At 39.7% G+C, this 16,395-nt stretch overlaps 1 protein-coding gene across 1 annotated transcript in view; it reads right to left on the reverse strand.

Annotated features, from left to right (window-relative positions):
• MPC2 (mitochondrial pyruvate carrier 2) overlaps nucleotides 1-16,395 on the reverse strand; it is a 57,294-nt gene that overhangs the window by 15,812 nt on the left and 25,087 nt on the right. The window contains exons 2-3 of the mRNA XM_053706823.1: nucleotides 7,691-7,731; nucleotides 4,237-4,321 (exon numbers count right to left, since the gene is read on the reverse strand). Of these exons, the coding sequence (XP_053562798.1) occupies nucleotides 4,237-4,321; nucleotides 7,691-7,731 (126 nt within the window). The remainder of the gene's footprint in view (nucleotides 1-4,236; nucleotides 4,322-7,690; nucleotides 7,732-16,395) is intronic.

A 16,395-nucleotide genomic window follows, 5' to 3' on the forward strand; every position in this document is an offset into this window, starting at 1 on the left:
CTCAGAGTTTTTACAATTGTTGCGAAATCTACACTATGTTTAAGGCATAGCGATAATTCCTAGACTTTTCCTAGATATAAATACAGTTATTAGGTGGTACAAAGGTAATTTCTAAAACAGAACTAGAATGGAAATATATACTTTTTGTTCTACAGATATATATAATATCTGCATGATAGCCAGTAGTAGATCTATCTCCAACAGTTTATAAGATCTGTATGTATATTAAGGCCCTCAGGGGCCCTTGTTCTCAACTTAAAAAATCCAAAATGCCTCGCGCATACGAAGCAGCTTGTCTCTATCACCTCCTCTGTTGGAAACTCTTACCCATTCAATAATTTGCCACACTAAATTGTCAGTACTACTATTGTGACAAAACTTAAAATGCCTTGCCACTTGTGAATCCGGATCTTCAGATTTTATATCATAGATATGTTCTTTTATCTGCTCTCTAGCTTCCCTTGTGGTAAGACCAACGTACTGCTTTAAACATTCTTGGCAAGTCACAAGGTACACTACATATGTGCTGCGACAATTTGTGCAGGTGTCAATAGTAAATAGCATCTGGGTCTTTGTCGATTGAAAAGTTTTACCAGTTAACGTATATAAGCAAGCTTTGCATCTAGTGGCAACACATCTATAGTGGCCCTTGCATTCTAGCCAACTTGTAACTCTATGTGAAGCAGTTTTTATTTCACTAGGGGCCAAAATATTGCCTAAGGTCTTGTTCTTCCTAGGGATGCATTTACATCCCTTTTGTACTATCTCATAGAGATCTCCATCTCCTTTTAAGATCGGTAGACATTCTTGAACAATGTTTGCAATCTGATCAAATTGTTTGCTGTAATTTGTAACAAAAATTGGTATTTTACTCATCTCTGTTTTTCGGGGCTCTGTTTGAGTGGAGCATCCTATTTCTATCCATTCTAGATACTATATTGTATGCTTTGGTGATTTGCTTTTTGTAGAATCCTCTTTGTACAAACCTCTCCTTAAAGTCTTTAGCCATATTATGGTATTCTGACAATGAGGAACAATTTCTTCGTAAACGAATAAAGTCTCCTTTAAGTATTCCAAGGCTTGTATGCTTAGGATGCATGCTTTTAGCATGCAGGATGCTATTACCTGCAATTTGTTTCCTGTGTAGTTTGGTGACAACTTTACTACCCTCACTAGAAAGTGTAAGGTCTAGATATTCAATACTTGTTTTGCTTGCAGTACTTGTAAAGCTCAGACCAACATTGTTATTATTGAGGTCTTCAACAAACTCAATGCCCTCTTCTGACGACCCTTGCCATATCAGAAGGAGATCATCTATAAATCTCCTATACATCACAATATTTCCCCTCTGGCAGCAATTCTCTCCATATATATGGGATAGCTCCCACCACCCCATATATAAATTTGCAAAAGAGGGGGCAAAAGTAGCCCCCATTGCAGTACCTCTCTTTTGTAGATAAAAATTTCCGCCAAAGGAGAAATAATTGTGTGTCAGAAAAAAGAAGAGTGCCCTGACTGTGAAGCTCTTATCTGTGTTACTGTAACCTGTATATTTATCCAAGAAAAATGCCACTGCAATCATACCTTTATCCAAAGGTATGGTTGAATACAAACTAACTACATCAATAGTTAACCATGAAAATTCTGGTTTCCAATTGATGTCTTCTACCAGGACTAGCAAATGCTTCGTGTCCTTAAGGAATGATGGAAGAATCTTGACCAGAGGCTGTAAAATACCTTCCATCCATCTCCCCAAGGGTTCCAGCAGGGATCCAATGCCAGAGACGATTGGACGTCCCTGGACAATGTCAAGACCCTTGTGTGTCTTGGGGAGATGGTGGAAGATTGGAATTTTAGGATTCTTAACCCATAAAAAGGCTTTGGTGTCATCATCAATGATACCTAATTCATTCCCATCATCTAGGATCTGTCCCAGACTTAGTTTAAATGCATTAGTGGGGTCAAAACTCAATCTTTCATATACCTCAGTTTGGCTCAGCTGCCTTTCTGCTTCTAGGATGTAATCTTGTTCGTCTAAAACAACAATGTTGCCACCTTTGTCACTTCTACGAATCACAATATCTTGTTTTAATTTAAGCCTCTGTATGGCTTCTTGTTCAGATTTAGTTAAGTTATTAGATCTCTCAGACTCAACTGCGACAGACTCTTGTAATTTATGGAGTTCAGCCTCTACTCGTTTATGAAAGGACTCTAAATAGATTCCTCTTTTCCCCGTAGGATAGAATACTGAAGTGGGTTTAAAATTTCACTTTTACTTTTTCTCCTTGGGAAGACTCCATTTCCAAATAAAGTAACGTTAAATAGTCAGTAGCCTCACTAAATTCAACTTTATTATACAAATTAGACATATCATCACACATATCAGATGACAGGGTATCATCATCAATTCTACTCTCTTTGAAACATTTCTTCACAGTTAAGTTTCTCACAAATTTATTAAGGTCTAATAATGTCTCAAAGAGATTAAAATTGGTAGAGGGAACAAATCCCAAGCCATATTTTAATACTTTTTCTTCCTCTTTATCTAGGTCTGTACTCGAAAGATTTAAAATAGTTAAATTTTGTACTTGTTGTGCTTCTGCTGTTTCGTTTGGGGTCTTAACATGTACCTGTTTGTCCCTACGTTCCCCCCCCCCCTCCTTTTAAATTCGGCTGGTCCCTTTGAAAAACCTGCTTCTCATTATTAACTCTTTCTGCCACTGTATCATTGGGGGGTTGTAGCTGGTATTTACTTTGATTTGTTGCTATTGTTATAGGAGGCTCATTAGATCTTAAAATCCCTCCTATGGCCCCTGCAACATGTTGATTGCTACAAGCTGTATTATGTGCATTGCCAGATCCTATATTGGTACTGTATGTATTTAAATGGCTCTCTTGCATTATCTGCTGATTGCTACCTGCCTCAGTGAGTATGGTAGAATTAACTTGAAAGTCTCTGTCCTCTCCTGATTCTCCATCAGTATCCGAAAATGTGACACGTCTTCTGTTTCTTCTATTCCTAGATCTTTTGTTTATTTTGTCTTGTTTCCAGTTATAAACTATATTAAGCTTATAGTCCAATGTGTCCCTTTCAAATTTGCCTTGTTTGGCTATATCAATTTCCATTTTAGCCTCTGTAATCGTTTTGTCTAGAATGGTATCTAGTTGTGTATAATCCTTGTGCTCTATAAATTTATTAAGTTCTTGTTGTAGTTCTAATATTTCTTCTTTCAACTGAGCATGTTGTTTCACTTCGTGCATAATAATGATGCGCATCAATTTTAGTGAGCATTCTGAGAGTATATTGTTCCAAGTGACCATAAACTCATTATCAGAAGTATCCACTTGAAAGGTTGGATGTTTTTTCAGTCACAGCCCTCTTGGGATCATATTCAAGGATAGATATTTTTCTAGGGATTTAATATCCCACCACAATCTATACTCTTTCACTAAATTTATTCTCCATGATTTGGAAAATATCTCCAATGTTTTGCATTCTCATATTCACAGAGAATAAGTCCTCTAAAGAGGGTCTCATTGCATCAACATCTTGTAGAGAAAAGAAGTTAGCCTGTTGCTGTGTATTATCCATGTTGACAATGGTATATAAAAACCGTATGGCATACAAAATAAATATTAAAGTTACCCTTTTACTACTAATAAGTATAAAACCCTTCATTGATTCAGATTTTGCCATATTCTAAGCCCTATAACTTTTGTACCACTTGGAGTAACAAAGCAAACTTTATTTCCTTAAAAGGGTATATAAAGAGCTAGCAAATTGCTGGCAAAGGATGCCCACAGAGTCACTCCAAAACACAACAATAAAATTAATGGTTTAAAGAAAATGAAGGAAAAACTATTTTGCTAAACAAAAAGTTGAAACCGAAAGTATTAAAAAGGGACAGTAAAGTCAAAACTAGAATATCATGGTGAACCCAGAAGCGTGCATGCATCTCTATGGCAGCACTGTTTGCAACAATGTTTTCATCAGTGATACACATTGTTGCAAACACTGCTCCTATAAAGTGCTCAAAGACTCGTGCTCTCTTCTATGTTTATGTAAATTTACTTTACTACTAAGGATACCAAAAGAACAAAGTAGCTTTAATAATTGATGTAAATTGGAAACCCGTTTAAAATTGCACACTCTGAATCATGAAAGTTTAATTTTGGCTTTACTGTCCCTTAACTTTAGAAAAACAAATTCCCAGTATATTCCAAAAACAAACTTACCTGTTGCCATAAGGACCCCAGACTGTGCTGGGCTTAGTTTATCTGCTGGTCTAGTCATATCTGCTAATCCTGCGAGCACCAAACCCTGAAAAATAAAATGTTACTTATTTCACATTAAGAAAACTATGGAACAAACTAAATGGTTTCAGCCAAGTATAAAACATAAGCTAAGAAGGATCCTGTGAAGGGAAACAAATTATATATATTGTCGAGTATAAAATGTATAATACATTGATACTTTAGGTTTATTTTTATATATGAAATGACTGCTGTTTTTTTTTTCCTTTCTTCTTCTTAAGAAAACTACACCAGGTCAAAGGGTCTGAGCTTGCTGGGAGAGCAGACCTCATCCCTTTCTCTGTATATACAAAGCCCAATATTTAGAGAAATTGAAATGGACATTTTAGTATCCATCTTTCCCATTCCACACTGGGAATGATTAGATAGCTTTTCTTTAGACATTACTGCAGTATTTATAAAAACAAAAAAGTGGGGGAAAAGCGTACATTGGGAAAGGCTCTGAATTGACACCGAGATCATTTGCATAATGAACGTTTGTAGTGTACCTCGGCACTAAGCGTGGTTTATCTTGTGAGTGCACTGTATTTTTCTATTAAATATTATTGTGAAGTCGACACGTCAACTCTTAGATTTGCCCCTGGTGTGGCGCTTCATCCCCACTTTTGTTTTTACAGATCCTTTATATCCACCTATTCCAGTGAGGATTTATAGAAGCTTGGCCTCCAGGACAGTGCTATAGAAGTGTATGTGTACCTGACCTCAGCGCTTCAGGACGAGCATCCTCGGGAGAGTTTACGCTCACCTATTTTTAGATTACTGCAGTATTGCAATGCTTAGCATATGTGTAGGTTTCAACTGCATTTGTAGCATAGAAATGTGTTGCATTAAACTGTATTTTAAATGGTCTGGGAGCTGGTGCACTCTGATGTATGTACACTGTGGACAAAGTAGCAGCATTTTTCTGGCAGTTGGCGAGCAGACGGCTGAGATCGTTCAGCCTGCAATCTTTGCACTAACTACTGGTGCCCATCACATGTTTTACTCGTCTGAAAATTCACCTGGAACAGCAGTATTATGCTATGAGGAGCCCCTTGTTTTGTGTTTAATCTTGCAGATTGGGATTATATTGCCATTATCTAAATGCTACAAGAGGAGCTGCACTAGCCTGTTGATTTAACTACTCACACACCAGACTGTTACAACTATTATACCAGTTTGGACTCTAGATAAGGCTTTGATAGAGTTGTGGAATAGTTTAGTAATACCCTATTTTATTTCATTTGTAGTGCCCCCTAGGGTTTATCACTATATGGTGATTATTGTCCATTTAAACTCAAATAGGTAAACAGCTGGGTACAACTACAGTAGCATAGTTACTATTTACCATGCTATCGATTTCCCTCCTGTACCTGCAGCTCTCTCTAAAGCCATTCTCTTATGTTAACTCATTACAGAAGCCAACTGCTAAAGCTCTGCATTTTATACTGGGCACCGCCATCTTGTAGCATCATGTGACAGAAGCAGTGCACTACACTGACATTTTGACAGCTGTACCTTTCACTTCAGTTTACATAATAGAGAGAAGAAGTGTTACATTTTTGTAGGGGGTTTTTTTTTGTTTGTTTGTTTGTTTTTTACACAGTTTAAAAGTTACATAACACATATAAGTTCCAAGATGGCGTCGCCCAGTGTGAAGATGCAGAGCTTCACTAACTGATAATGGTAAGGGGTTAAAGTAAGAAAGACTGAAAACAGCTGCAGGCACAGGAGATTAAACAATAGCATAGTGAGTAGTAACCATGCATCTTTAGTTGTACCTCGCAGTCACTGTACTTTTAAAAAGGCACAAGCAGCTTTTCACCTAGCGATAAAGGAGGTTTTTGTAAACAGTTTAAGAAACTCTAAGCAGCTAAAATGGATCACTTTTAAATGTCCTTTTAAATGGGCAGCAAAAGTATAAATTACATTTTCATGATTCAGACAGAGCTTTCCATTTTAAACAGCTTTCCAAATTACTTCTATTATCTAATTTGCTTCATTCTCTTTGTTTCCTTTGTTGAAATGCATACCTAGGTAGGTTCAGGAGCACTAATGGGTGCTAAGCAGGCGATTGGTGGCTGCACATTTATGCCTGTTGTCATTGGTTAGGTCCCAGTGATGCATTGTTGCTCTTTCAACAAAAGAAATTTCATAATAAAAGTAAATTTGGAAAGTTGTTTAATAATGTATGCTTTGATTCATAGAAGAAAATGTTGGCTTTCATGCCCTTTTAAGCTCACAAGCCACAATAAATGACTACCATTTTTGGAACTCGCACATGATACACTCTTTAGCTTATTCTTCACAATATGCATTATGTGCCACACAGGTCAGCTGCAGAAGCAGTTAGGGTCACATGGAACATGCAGCATTCAGTCAGCCATTTATAAGTCTTTAACAGACAGAATATCCAACCATGCATGGTCAGGAAGGATTAAACGGTTTATGTGATTGCACAAAAATGCTTAGAAGTGATGTAAGAATATCTTTTACATAACAATACATTTTATTGCCTTTGGTTCTTAGCTCTGAAATGCTCATGATAAGCTTTGTAAATAGTTGTGGCAAAATGGCCCGTCCAGAGGACACACTGGAAATAGACATTTCCCTCAACAAATCTGAAACAACCAAGGAGTGCAGCGCCCATCAGAATAAGTGGGAATTCATCTTAAGATTGTTTCTATTTATACTTTAAATGTATATACAGGTAGCCCTCAGTTTACGCCGGGGTTAGGTTCCAGAAGGAATGGTTGTAAATCAAAACCGTTTTAGATTGAAACCCAGTTTATAATGTAAGTCAATGGGAAGTGAGGGTGATTGGTTCCAGGCCCGTCTCAAAATTGTCATAAGTAACACCTAATACATTATTTTTAAAGCTTTGACATGAAGACTTTAAATGCTAAACAACATTATAAACCTAATAAAATAATCACACAACACAAAATATAATTAAACTAGGTTAAATGAACAAAAACATTTGCTAAACAGCATAATAAATCTAATAAAATAATCACACAACACAGACTTCACTTGCATTTTTCTGCAAACAGTTCTTTCTATGCATTTCAATCTGGACTGATTTATAGACAGGACGATCTTGTTCCTTTGAAATCTGTTCGATAGCTCAGGTCTGGTTAAACAGATTAATTTCAGCTTGCTTGGCTTTTCTGCAACACAAGCAGACAGCTCCACCTACTGGCTATTTTAATAAATGCACTGCTTCTCAATGCTTTTAAGCAGTCACATGACTGGAAAAAAAAAAAAAAGATTGTTATTCTGAAATGGTGTAAATTGAACCGTTGTAAAACGAGGGCCACCTGTATACTTATACGTAAAAGAAAACACACAGGACATAAGAAAAAAAAACAAGAAAAAAAAAAAAAAAAACACTTACCCATTTCATTATAGGTGCCCAGAAAAACACGGTTTTGGGTCCTAGGAAAAGGGGAAAGAAAAAAAACATAATATAAGACTTAAAAATATCACATATGACACTTAAAATTTTATGAAAGCATCTATATTTGTAACCCAAGAGATTCACTAAATAGTATTTTGAATAATAATAAAAAAAAAAAAAAGTAAAATGTTTTTTTCCCTTAGTGTATTTTACTTTCCCCATCAGTTCAACTAAATGGGTCTGCATATAGTCCTTTATTACCACATTCTTTCAGATTTTAAGGGGAAAAAAAAAATCTACAGAGGTTCATAGAATGTGCAGAGCTGTCTCTCAAATAAACTCACAAAAGAGCATTATGTAGAAAAGTGGGTCAGCCCATTGATTTGCTAATGATCTGGTTGATGAAGGGAAAAAAAACAATATTTTATAAAATGCAGTCTCACAAATCTGATTTGATTTATTCAATCCTGAACCACAACAAGATGTTCTATAGACTGGCTTTACACATCCAGCCAGGGCATGGCTTATTTGTCTTTAGCTATTATGTTATACAGTTGGCAGAGACATTCTCATTTATACTGTAGGCTAGGGATTGACATCGGAATGCATTTAAAATTCCAGCACACATGAGCATTAGTCATTGTGAATGAACGCCTGCAAAGAATCTTTGGGTCTTTAAAGGGACATAAAAGGAATAGTCAAGTCAAAATTAAAAAAAAAAAACTAATGATTCAGATTGCACATGTAATTTTAAGCAACTTCCTAATTTACTCCTATTATAATTTTTTCTTCTTTCTCTTGGTATCTTTATTTGAATGTAAGCTAAAAAGCCTACATTTAGACACCAATCAGAAAGTGCTACCCAGGTCCTGAACCAAAAATGGGCTATCTCCTAAGTTTACATTCTTACTTTTTCAAATAACGATACAAAGATAAAAAAGAAAAATAGGGGTAGAATTTTGGGGGGCGGAGTCGGCCGACGAAGAACATGGCCGCAGAATAAGATAGCTCCGGAGCTCTGAAACCGGGTGGCGGGTCCCCCGGGCAGTATCAAACACTAATTTACTGCCATTAGGAGGCATCATCTATCCGACTACCTTGGGAGCCTAACATGGGTGAAAAACCCCCACATCAACACAATTTTGAGAGAACGCCGGCCCCGAGGCCTAAGCATCGCGCAGGAGCATGGTGACGCAGCTACAACACATACTAGGCAGCAGCGGTGAGAACAATTAGCAGCAAGCGGACCAAAGCAACCCACTCTGAATGTAACAGGGACCAAAAAGGAGCTGGACATCGATGCCGCTGATTACCTACACCTACAGCTGACCGCAAGTATACATTTAATGCACACGACAGGGGCTCACAAGGGACATTACAAGCAGAGACTGACCTAGCACTTAGGCCCCCCCTGAAACACGAGATATCAATCTACATAAGCCTCTACAAACTGCACTCCTGGCAGGCCCTCAATATTATTTCAGCCTAACATGGAAACCCCCGAGGGGGGATAATGCTAAAACCGGCCTCCATGCCAGAAAAGCCGCAGGGACAGTAACTATATTTATAAACAATCAGCCTGTCCTTATTTAAAACGGTCAAAGAATTCCTCCGGACGACACCTATACAAATTAGATGCAGCCCACACTCATCATTGGGTGACAGTGGAACATTTAACAGCAGCAAATACATAGAACATTCTGAGGTTACACAAACTTTTCCCTTCTCATAATCAAGAGGGCGCGGAATCCGCAGCCGAGATACCTCTAAATAAAAGACCAACATGGCATCACGCAACAAGCATAAAGCTGAAAAGTCAAATAAACCAGCTATGTCTGCAAATACCAAGCTAAATGCTTTTTTCAAACCCCAAGAAGGGCTAACATCCTCAAACACAAACATGCTTACTGAAGACAGCGCAGATGGCTTGGAAGAAAACTCACAATGGGGCGACACTCAAAACACCCCACTCACAAAAGCTGACTTGGACAACCTTCCCACCAAGAAGGATCTTACCTTTTTCATGTCACAGGTTAACCAAGCGATTAAGGAAGGTTTAGCAGGGGTAAAGAAAGAAATTACTGCTTTAGGAAATAGAGTGATGTTGCTAGAAGAACAAGTAGAAGAAACTACTAAAACCTCAGATAACCTAGAAGAAGCTGTTCAACAACAGAATACAGCGATAGTACGGCTGCAGGAACAAATGGAGGACCTCGACAATCGAGGTAGACGACAGAACCTCAGAATCAGAGGTGTCCCGGAGCAGATACTTCAAGCACAAATAGCCTCATACCTACAAAACTTATTTAAATACTTGCTGGATCTGAATACAGGCGAAACTATTGTTCTGGACAGAGCACATAGGGCCTTGAGAGCACGGCCTTCCGCAACAGCTCCTCCAAGGGACATTGTCTTGTGCTGTCATAAATTTACAGACAAAGAGAGAATTTTGCAGGCAGCGAGAAAGAAATCACCGATCATTTTTGGGGAAGACAGTATACAGATATATGCAGACCTTAGCAGCCTCACATTGGCGAAACGAAAAGAAGCACGGTACCTAACTCTGCATTTAACCGACCTTGGCATCCCATATAGATGGGGCTTCCCTTTCTCCATCAAAGTCACAAAGGACGACAAGATCTATACATATAGGAGCCCTGAGGACATAGAGAGCTTCTGCAAGCAATTGGAAATATCGCAACCATCCCTTCCATCTTTAAAAGCCCCAGACCGGGGTAATAAAACTCAGACTAACCTCCCACAGAGGCCACAACGCCCAGAATGGACAACAGTCCCGAAAAAAAGGAGAAACACCCCCTCTGGCTCCTTGACTGGAGACGGAGAAGAAGAAGATATAACCTGAATTGCTGCATGACATATACAGAGTCTTTCTTCTTAGGTGACTCGAGGCCAAGTGCTGACTGCTAGCCTCATAGGCTTCACCAGATATGTTAGGTTTGATCAACAGTTAATATATTGAAATAGTTATTATAAACTGCCTTCACTGTAATTGAATGATTTGAGGGGTTTATTTGAAAAAGTTGAAATGTTCCATTAGTTGAATTACCTCCAATTTCCCCATCCCGGTTCGGGGTCCCGCCCCGGAAACAGAGCTGGCCAAACTTGGTTCTTAATCCCCCTTTACTACTACTACTGTTACTTTGGCCAGCTGCTCTTCTCCCTCCCTTCTATTCCCTCCTCGCCCCTTCCCCCTTCCTCCCTTTTCTCCCCGACCCTTCCCTCCATCCACCTTCAGCTTCTCCCCCTTTCCCTCCACTTCCTTCTCTTGCTTCCCATAGTCCCCCGACTTCCAGTAGATATGGGTTTATACCCCTTATTTGCACTATTGAGATGTATCAAGATTTTGTTAAAAGATTTGTATTATTACAGTTATGTTAATTTTTCTTTTGTTTTTCCTCTCATGTCTGTCACTTCTGCTCCACTTAAAAGGGTAAAGTCACCTTATCCGACCTTCTTCCTTTCTGTCCTTTACTACAAGCCAGGTCATCCTGATGCAGCCGCTTTGACAACTACCACTGCTGAATACCTACATGGGGTAAGAGCTTTTACATATACTCGACACACTCACAAATGACTGACAACACATTGACGCTCATTTCACAAAATGTGAAGGGACTAAACTCTCCCACAAAACGCTCAATAGCACTGCGATGCTTTGCTAAACACAAAGACTCGATTATCTTTATTCAGGAAACCCATTTCAAAGAGCAGGCGGAACCTAGATTCCTCTCCAAGTCACATCCAGAGGTTTATTTTAACTCCCTACCAGGTAAAAAAGCAAATGGTGTGGGGATTCTACTACACAAGAATATTCATTTTAAACTAACGAAAAAAGTAACAGATGATGAGGGTAGAATTCTGATACTAATAGGGACACTATTTAACAACCCGGTGACCTTAGCAAATGTATATGCTCCCAATAATCATAAGGCGAAATTCTTCAACCAACTTAGCAAACTAATAAACGATAATAAGAAGGGGACTTTAATTTTGGGTGGGGATTTGAATGTCACATTAGACCCCACGTTAGATTCCTCCTCTGGGAAGACACCCTCCTTAGCCCGACCCCCAAACGCGATTTATAATTGCCTGTCACAGCTAGGCCTGATAGATGTCTGGCGAATACAGCATAGTTCACAAAGAAACTACACGTTTTATTCTCACCCCTGGGCAGTCTACACGAGAATAGATTACCTCTTAATTGAGAGACACCACCTAGCTCTAGCCACAGAATCCGATATTCAGCCAACTGCCTGGTCAGATCACTCCCAGATAAGCATCAATCTGAAATGGCCCAATCACCCTATCACCCCCTTCATATGGAGATTAGACAGCTCGCTCCTCAACGATCCAGCAACCAAAGAGACCCTGACTAAGACATTACGGGAATATTTCCAAATAAATGCTACACCTGATACGAAACCTAAACTGGTATGGGAAGCCCATAAGGCTGTTATGAGGGGAGAATGCATCAAACAATTGTCATTTAGGAGGAAGACATATAATGAGAAAGTACACACTTTGACAGGGCAACTTGGGAATTTAGAACTCCAACACAAAAATGCACCATCAGATACTATGATATACACCATGTTAACCAAAACCAGACAGGATCTAAATCATATTTTAAGGAAGGAAGCACAAAGAAAAGCTCTAAATATTAGGAAGCTATATGCTTACGAAGGAAACCGATCAGGCCCTCTCCTCGCTAAACTCTTACAAGCCCAACGCGCTAGATCCCAAGTGGAAAAGCTAGTGACCACAGACAAACAACACTTACATGATAGCAAACAAATAGCAGACTATTTTAGTAAATTCTATTCTAAGCTATACAATTTAGACAGCATAGACACGTTGGAACACTTGAAAGACATGCAGGAATATATAAAAGCCGCAGACCTTCCGGCCTTAGATCAAACACAAAAGGAAGCTTTGGAAGCTCCCATATCATTAACAGAAGTTGTTAGAGCCATTACCAATTTACCCACAGGAAAGAGCCCAGGTCCCGACGGCTTTACCAACGCATACTACAAATCCTTTAAAGGTATTCTAGCTCCACACCTATTGCACTTATTCAACACCTTAGACGAAAACCCTACTCTCTCTAGGGATATGCTGATGGCACATATTTCGGTCATACCAAAACCCAACAAAGACCCCACCGACCCGGGTAGTTACAGGCCTATATCCCTCTTAAATTCGGACGTCAAGATTCTGGGCAAGATTTTGGCCACACGAATTAATGGAATACTTAGCTCCCTCATACATACGGATCAGGTGGGTTTTGTCCCTGGGAGGGAAGCCAGGGACAACACAATTAGGGCGGTTACCTTGTCCTCTTATGCCAAACGTTATAACATCCCTTCAGTCCTTATAGGGACAGATGCCGAAAAGGCATTCGATCGCATTAATTGGACCTTTCTAAAAGAAACTTTACATTCCCAAGGATTCGGCCCCAAAATGATACAACGTATACTTAGTTTATATTCCCAACCTACAGCTAGAGTCAAAGCCAATGGAATGCTTTCAGATCCCTTTGACATAAAAAATGGGACGAGACAGGGCTGCCCCTTATCCCCCATACTGTTTATCCTGACTATGGAAGTCCTTGCAGCTAACATCAGGCAGAACGAAGAGATTAAAGGAATCCCAATAGGACCTCATAGCTTTAAAGTAGCGATGTACGCAGACGACATCTTATTTTCACTAGCAGATCCCCTCACCAGTATACCTGAAGTGCTGCGACAAATAGACACCTTTGGTAAATTCTCCAACTTCCTAGTTAACAAACATAAATCAGAAATTTTAAACATATCACTCCCTACTTCCAACTTTCGCTCCATCAGTGAGATATGCCCATTAAAACTACAAGAAAAATCTTTAAAATATCTGGGGGTAAATATCTCCCCAAACATGGCACAACTATTCGACGAAAACTACCTGACACTTTCTCGCAAACTACAAGTAGACCTCAATACATGGTCATCTAAACCAATTACATGGTGGGGGAGAACTCAATGTGTTAAAATGACAGTCTTGCCCAGGGTCTTGTACGTATTCCAAACCCTCCCAATCCCAGTCCCCAAATGGTATGTAGTGCATATACAAAAACTTATCAATCTATTTATTTGGGGGAAAATTAAGCCGAGGGTGAATAGGGAAAACCTATATAGAACACAGGATAGGGGAGGATTGGGCTTACCTTGTATACAAGATTATCTAGACGCAGTAACGTTGCAGAGAGTAATAGATTGGCACAGGTCGGCTGATACTAAAGCGTGGGTAGCAATAGATTCACACATCCTCAAAACCCCTGAGGTAGGAGCCCTTTGTTGGGTCCCTAAAGAACTCAGACCACCCCAGTGTACAGAGCTTACCATACACCGTAGAACATTTGAATCTTGGGATTTAATCACCACAAGGAGAAAACATATCTCGGGAGTTCGTTCTCCACTATTCCCAATCCCGAGAAATGCAGAACTAATAGGGGGATTGGATAAAGGTCAAAGGAGATTGACGGGCTGGGGGTATACTATTCCATTAAATGAATTTGTTACACGGGGGAAGCTCAAAAAGAAAGAAGATTTGAATGACATACTAGGAGGTAGTTATTCAGGATGGTTAAAATATTCCCAGTTAGCTCACTTTGTACATACATCACCCCATAGACAGGACTACCTGAGGGAGCTAACCCCATTTGAGAGCCACTGCATCACTAAAGGAACAGCAAGACATTCACTGTCTTTAGCAAAGAAAATGATCCAAGGAAAACATGCACAACAACTCCCTTCATACACACATCACTGGCATACAGAAATTCGCACTGAGTTACAGATAGAAGATTGGCAATACATTTTCATGCGAACAGGGAAAGCCTCAACCTCCCCCCAAGCCCTAGAACTCAACTACAAGGTCTTATCACGTTGGTACCTCACCCCGGAGAGGTTACAATCTATCTACCCTGAAAGCTCAGGGAAATGCTGGCGAGGGTGTGAGGGGAGAGGCACCTACCTACATATGTGGTGGAGTTGCCCCAAGGTACAACCCCTGTGGAGCGCAGTGGAAAGTTATCTTAGACCACTACTGGGGAATGACATCTCTTTGTCGCCTAGAATTGCGCTACTGAATGACCTGCCGAAACTACCATGCAAATTAAGACTGACTATACTCCAAATGAGCATGACAGGAGCCAAATCGCTCATAGCCTTACACTGGAAGACCCCCTACTCACCGACATTGACAAACTGGATAGACAAAGTAACTGACCTCCTAAACATGGAGGAATATGGCTACACTAAGAGGGGGAAAGCACACATGCTAGCAGACATAAAATTCCTATGGGAGGGTGGTAGACGAGATGGCGCCCCAACTGCATCCACGGAAACTTAGCTCCTAGGCCCCCAGGGGGGGCAATTCAACAAAACTTTCTTTAGAAGGACTAATGAACGAAAGGACAGATTGACAACCACACTTTTAAAATCTCTTTTGAAGACGTACTTCCTCGAGACATATAATATAGCGGAAGACAGATATTTTCATTTTCCCCTTTTCTTTTCTTCTTTTTTCTTTTACTTTCTTTCTTCTTCTGTTTGTTTTATGTGCAAGCTTAAGTTGTTTACAAACTGTTATTATCTTTAAGATTCAATTCTCTTTTTTGTGATTCAAAGTATAAGAGTAAGTTAACATAGACCAGTTATCAATCCCCGGTGTGAAACTTTGGACTTTGAGACATTTACAAGAACCCGGGTTATAGTTAGCTCAAAACCAATAATGTCAATGCCATGTATATAATATATGTCTACCATAGATAAGAATATCATTCGAAATGCATTGTACAATCTTGTTTTGAATCAATAAAACAGTTTTCAAAAAAAAAAAAAAAAGAAAAATAGGAGTAAATTAGAAAGTTGCTAAACCCCTTAACGACCAGCGCCGTACCCTGTACGACACTGGTTGTTATGCCCTTAAGGACCTCGCTGCAGTCCTGGGAGTCTCTCTGCCGCAATCTCGCTCAAAATTGCAAGATTGTGCTATTTCTGCATGTCCCCCCGAGTGGGGCACTGCAGAAATAGAGTTGCAGAGTTACAGCAGCAGAGAAGGCCGCCCTGTGGCCCTCTCTGCATTGGACAGCGGTGGAACCGCTCGTTTGTGGGAGTGTAAGGAGGGAGGCGGGTGGGCGGCCCATCGCTAGAGGAGGCGGGAGTGGGTACGCGGGAAAAATAAAAGGATTAATGTTGCGTCATTGAGGGAGGAGGGGCAATGAGGGGGATCATTTGAGGAAAAGGGATCTGGGAGGGGGGCAACTACACTACAGAAAAATGGGTAATATATAACCAAATTTATGCATACCTGATAACATTTATTTTTTGACACGGTGAGTCAACGGATCATCAATTACTATTGGAAATATCACTCCTGGCCAGCAGGAGGAGGCAAAGAGCACCACAGCAGAGCTGTTAAGTATCACTTCACTGCCCACAAACCCTAGTCATTTGAGCGAAGTAAAAGGAAATCACACAAGCTGCAGAAGTGCCTGAAACAGGGAGGGCCGTGGACTCACTGTGTCAAGAAATAAATAAAATTTATCAGGCAAGCATAAATTTTTGTTTTCTTTCTAATGACACAGTGAGTCCATGGATCATCATCAATTACTGTTGGGAATACCCAAGCTAGAGGACACA

Source organism: Bombina bombina, chromosome 3 (genome assembly GCF_027579735.1).
Source record: "Bombina bombina isolate aBomBom1 chromosome 3, aBomBom1.pri, whole genome shotgun sequence".
Lineage (NCBI taxonomy): Eukaryota > Metazoa > Chordata > Amphibia > Anura > Bombinatoridae > Bombina > Bombina bombina.